At 34.3% G+C, this 6,232-nt stretch overlaps 2 protein-coding genes across 2 annotated transcripts; both read right to left on the minus strand.

Annotated features, from left to right (window-relative positions):
- Positions 1-3,118: 3,118 nt before the first annotated feature.
- Positions 3,119-3,565, minus strand: LOC122501140. Its single transcript, XM_043610414.1, has one exon. It carries the CDS (start codon positions 3,563-3,565, stop codon positions 3,119-3,121), a length of 447 nt encoding a protein of 148 aa, XP_043466349.1.
- Positions 3,566-4,017: 452 nt separating this feature from the next.
- LOC122501141 lies at positions 4,018-5,358 on the minus strand. Its single transcript, XM_043610415.1, has one exon. It carries the CDS (start codon positions 5,356-5,358, stop codon positions 4,018-4,020), a length of 1,341 nt encoding a protein of 446 aa, XP_043466350.1.
- Positions 5,359-6,232: the final 874 nt, after the last annotated feature.

The following is a 6,232-nucleotide window of genomic DNA, read 5'->3' on the forward strand; positions in this document are numbered from 1 at the left end:
TAGCCGAAGCAACCTAAGTAGGGCGCTGTTTAAATTTGAATTATTTGTCAAATTTTATTTTTTTTTTGGATTATGGAAGTTAAGTTTTATAAATTAAAATGCGTCAGTTCATTTTAATTATTGACAATTATGTTTATTAATAAAAGTCTCTTTGCGGAAAACCACTACATACTTCACTACTGATTTTCACTATTCACAATAATCAGTTAAAAGAAAATTGTACATTAATTTAAACAATTAAAATAAAGAGTCGACAATTTAGGCGACTGACTCATTCCTCGCACTTTTGCATACTAACTTTTCTATACAATTATAAAATCACACATTACAAGAAACAAGTGTATGAAAATTAAATAAGTAAGGAGTTAAGCCCACCTAAAGGAGTAAATTCAATTCTTGCTCACAACAGAACTTATAATTTGAACATACCGCTCGCCTCGCCTATATTATTATTTAAACTGATTAAAAGTTACCTAAAAATTATTTTTAAAAAGGTGGTTTAACCGCCCGCCATGCAAAACTGCACAAATCAATTTACAAAACCTAAAATCATACCAACTTTAAAGTAATTCATTCGCATGCGCAGACCTAATAGGAAGAAAACAAAGTTTGCTCAATGGTCGTTTAAATTCAGAATCGGCTGTTTTTACATTTACAACTCGCACAAGATCATCTGCACCCTTATAACATTCTAAGACTCTTCCAAGAAGCCAGTGAGATGGAGGGAGATTATTATCTCGCAATAATACCAAATCTCCAACTATAATATTAGGTTTAACCGTACTCCATTTATATCTTTTTTGCTATGATTGTAAATAGTCAACGCGCCATTTTCTCCAAAAAATCTCAGAAATACGCTGAATCAATCCCCAACGCGTTAACCCCTTCGCAGTCAAGACCAAAATCTCATAAGTGGGCTCAAAATGTCGACAACTTTTTAGAAAACTAAAATTTGCGCAAACGAGCATACTATTGTATTTGAAGTCGCTGATTACGAATCCGATATCAGATTTTAAAAATTCAAAATGGCGGATTTAATATGGCGGATATGAAAATTCAAAATCGACTGAATTCACTTGAAACTTGTTACTCAAGGGTTTTCAGGGTCGTTGATTACGAATCCGATATCAGATTTTAAAAATTCAAAATGGCGGATCCAATATGGCGGACAACATTTTCTAAAATTCATCGAATTCACTTGAAACTTTTTACTCGGGGGTTTTCAGGGTCGCTGATTACGAAACCGATTTCAGATTTTAAAAATTCAAAATAGCGGATCCAATATGGCGAATCAAATTTTCTAAAATTCATCGGATTCATTTGAAACTCGTTACTAAAGGGTTTTCGCTGATTACGAAAAACTTTTGAAACGAGAATAAATACAAAATTTCCTCCCGCAGTCAGCTGTTAAGTATACTACGTTACTTACGACCCCAGAGTTTACTACGTGAAGGTATGCGGTCGGATTTTACACTCCTTCATTTATTTTTTTATATTTTTTTTTTGTTTGTTCTTATATTGGATCCGCCATTTTCAAAACCGATATTACATTTTTTATCTACGACATCAATAAATTCCAAGTAATAACTTTTTAGTAAATCTGATAAATTTTTTGAAATTGCGCCAGCCATATTCGAACCGCCACATTGTATTTAAAAAAATATGATGCTAGATTCGTAATCAGCGACCCCGAAAACCGCCGAGTAACGAGTTTTAAATGAATCGGATGAGTTTTTGAAAATGTCTTCCGCCATATTAAATCCGCCATTTTGAATTTTCAAAATCTGATATCATATTTGTAATCAGCGACCCCGAAAACCCCTGAGTAACAAGTTTCAAGTAAATCCGATGAATTTTTGAAAATGTCGTCCGCCATATTGGATCCGCCATTTTTAATTTTTTAAATCTGAAAACGGATTCGTCAATTACGCAGAAGTTTTACAAATTTGATAAATTTAGGAGAATAAAAACGCATTATTTAACTATTTTTGTTTAGAAAATGAAGCATTGTTTTATTTCATTTATTTGCAGTGGTGGATAACTGTGAAGACAGGCGTTTTTGTACCATGTCTTTTCTAATGTGTTTTAAACCATTTTTTTGTTTTTTGTCTTTGTTTAATTCCTACGTTACACTTTTACGGTCTTTCTCGTGATGAAAAACACAAAAAAGAAGTAAAACATAAATAAAAACAAACAAAAACAATAGGTGGCCAACTTAGGACCACTGTAGATTTTCACAAGTTTCAAATTATTACGCTAATAAAAAAATTTAATTAAAAAATCAACAGAACCTCTTATTACAACATTAAATAAAGGAACTAACGCACACACTTATTTAGAAATTTTCAATTATTTATCTCTTGTAGCTGCTCTCGAAAAAACACGAAAAATTAAATTTTTTTGGTCGTAAACAATAATATTGTTCTCACAATGCGTAGAAGAATCTTAGATTATAATTAGGTCCATAAATTATATCACGGTTTATCAATATATCATACCACAAAATTATAGATTCGTCCAGTATACCATCTCTGAGAAATGCAGGGTGGCCAACTTAGGCCCACGGCCAACTTAGGACCACGCTCCCCTAAGTATTTTAATTTTATAGCATTGGAAAAACATGTAAATTAAGCGTTCCAATATTTCAATAAATGGAAATTTTATTGAATATACAATTTTCTTCTATTGGCCTAAACTGCGTTTGTCGAATAGCTAAATGTCTAGCCAGTTAGCTAATTGCATGATCCCTTCAGGCGAATAGACGAATAATAGTAATATTGAAGCTCGTTCGTCTATTCGGCGCCGATTAGCTAACTGCCTAGGCGTTTAGCTAAATGACGGATTCTTTTATTTGCCTACAACATATACACGTTATCGACTGCGAAGGGGTTAATCTATTTTCAGGGAAAAATTCAAGCGACGGCTCTGGAATACTGGTGATTGGAGCACCAATAAAAAAATGACCAGGAGTCAAATAAGCAAAATCACCCAAATTATCCGAGAGAGGAGCAATTGGTCAAGAATTCAAGAGAGAATAGAGAATAGAATTCAAGAATTCTATTCGAGTAAGAAGAGTATAAAATTCCTCAAATGTAAATTTCTGAAGACCTATAATTTTTCATAAATGAAAATTTACACTCTTCACCCCAGCCTCCCATAGCCCCCCAAAATGAGGAGCATTAGGAGGTATAAAATGCCAAGCAATTCCCTCGGAAATCAATTTGTCATGCAAATCAGCATTGGCTCCTAATTCATTAAGAAATTGAGATAGCTCACGATCAGCTCTAACAAAATTATGACCATTATCACTATAGACATTAGTAGGTTTGCCCCGTCTAGAAACAAAGCGCTGGAAGGCGGCTAAAAAGGTAGCTGACGAACCATCAGAAACAAGTTCAATGTGTACAGCGCGAGTACAGCAACAAATAAACAATGCTATATATGCTTTACGTGTCTTACATCCTCTACCTGGACTCAATTTAACATCATAAGGACCTGCGTAGTCGACTCCTGTATGACTAAACGGACGACTAGGAGTAACACGAAAGTCAGGCAAATCACCCATAAGCTGTTGACTGACAGCTGCTCTTTGTCTGACACATACAACACATTTATCAATAGTAGATTTTACCAGAGAACGAGCTCCAAGTATTCAATAATTTTGTCTCAATGTGTGCAAGGTCAACTGAAGTCCACCATGTATACATCTATGATAAGCATGTAATACAATCAATGCACTAATTTCATTTTTTGGAAGAATAATCAGATGCTTTTCATTGTATTGAATAAGAGCATTTTTTAAACGACCCCCCAAACGAAGCACGTCAGATGAATCTATAAAGGGATTCAAATTTTTAATATTGCATTTCATAGACAAGGCTCTTTGATTCTTAATATATTTTATTTCAGATGAAAAAGATTCCTTTCGTATTAATTTAATAAATAATAAACGAGTTTGTTCAATTTCAAATACAGTAAGGCAAGAATTTTCATCAATAATTTTTAATTTAGATCCCTTTAATTTATTAATGAATCGAAAACAGTAAGCCACAACACGTAATAATTTAGGCCATGATGAAAATTCCGTTCAACCTGCACACAATGAGATTTTATCGCTTTCTTTTCCAAGTCAGTAGATTCCAGTGTGAACTTTTCCATTTTACTCGATTTTTGAGAAAGCCAATCAGGCCCTCCCCACCACAAGGAATTACCCATTATGTCCATTAGCAATAAGCCTCTAGATGCACAATCTGATGCATTATTGTTAGCAGAAACGTGAAGCCATTTAGCTTTTGGTATTAATTCATCGATTAAAGCTACTCTATTTGCTACAAAAGGTTTCCAATGAGAAGGATGCTTGTCTAACCATGCCAACACCACACATGACTCAGTGTAACAATAATGAGGAAGGCTCTGCATCTTTAAAGTTTCGAGAACAAATTTCATAATTCTAGACAACAGAACAGCAGCGCACAATTCTAACCTAGGTATGCTAACTGAAGTGATAGGAGCAATTCTAGACTTTGAAATTAAAAGTGTGACGTGAACCTTATTTAACTCATCAACAACACGAAGGTAAACATTTGCAGCGTAGGCTTGATTAGACGCATCAGCAAATCCATGCAAATCACTATTCGAATTTTTCATTACAGCACCAATCCATCGTGGTATTTCCAAATTTTTTAACACCTCTAACTGATTATAGTACTCAAACCATTGTTTCATCAAATCATTAGGTAACTTTTCATCACAATTTAATTTGCGCAACCATAACTCCTGCATGATAAGCTTAGCTGTAACAATAACTAGAGAAATCCAACCAAGAGGATTATACAACTTTGCTATAACTGACAAAACAGTCCTTTTAGTAGGAATTTCAATAGAATCAAGACTTACTCCAATTCGAAAGCAATCTGATGTTGGATCCCAACCCAAGCCCAAAACTTTCAAAGGCGAGTTTTCAGCAGATTCCTTATCCAATGCTTTTTCATGTTTCTCTGAGATACAGCCACTCAACAATGATTTGTTATTAGATGCCCATTTACGCAAATGTAACCCCCCACTCATCATTAAATAACTTACTTGATCCTTTGTTTTCTTGGCAGTTACAAGGTCATCCCCACCAAAGAAAACATCATCAACGTAAATATCCTCCTCAATAATAGATTTAGCCAATGGAAAATTCATACCCTCATCTTGTGCTAATTTTTTTATCACTCTGTTTGCCAAATATGGTGCACATGCTGTACCATAAGTGACAGTAAGTAATTGATAAGCACAAAATTTCCCTTCTGAATATTTATACAAGATACGCTGATAATCTATATGTTTTGGATCAATTAATATTTGTCGAAACATTTTTTCTACATCGGCTACAAATACATAACAATGCTTGCGCCACTTTAGTAGAATAGAAATCAAATTATTCAATAGTGGAGGACCTATATGCAAATGAGAGTTTAAAGATATGTTGTTAGATGTGAGACTGGAAGCATTAAAAACAGCTCTTAATTTAGTAGTTAAACTACTCTCTCGAAATATAATATGGTGTGGTAAATAAACAATTTGTAAACAATCAATAAATTCATCCTCTTCCACCAAGCACATATGACCCAATTCACTGTATTCTCGAAAAAATTCCTTAAACATTTCAAACTGTTTTTTGTTTTCCATTAAACGACGCAAAACTCGTTCTAATATCATTTTTGTTCTCCCATAGGACCTACCAATATCTATAGGTGGACCACTTTTAAATGGTAGTCAAACCATATACCTTTCCGTAGACAACCGTTCAAAATTTGAAACAAAATGTTGTTCACATTTAATTTGTTCTTCAGTCAAGGAAGAAGTAGAAGGAACTTCTTCCAAATTTCAGAAACGAACAAGAGCATCATACAAATCTTCCGTAGAAATTTTAGTATTAGTATTAAGGGAAGATACCGCAGAAGAGAAGGAAGAATTACACGAACCTAATATAATCCAACCAAAAATTGTAGCTTGCGCAGTCAAATTGCAAAGAACATTATGTTTAAGTCCTGGCAGTAAACACGATCCCAATTTGTCTGCGCCTAAAATAAAATCAACAGGATCTTTACCAAATGAGGAGTTGTATCGAAGAACTCGCTCGACGCTCGAACAAAAGGGATAATACCAGTCAGGCAGCAGTGAGGGCCTGTGGGTCGTTCACTGCTACCTGGCTGGTATTATCCCTTTTGTTCGAGCGTCGAGCGAG

The sequence above is a fragment of the Leptopilina heterotoma genome, unplaced genomic scaffold (genome assembly GCF_015476425.1).
Source record: "Leptopilina heterotoma isolate Lh14 unplaced genomic scaffold, ASM1547642v1 Lhet_204, whole genome shotgun sequence".
NCBI lineage: Eukaryota > Metazoa > Arthropoda > Insecta > Hymenoptera > Figitidae > Leptopilina > Leptopilina heterotoma.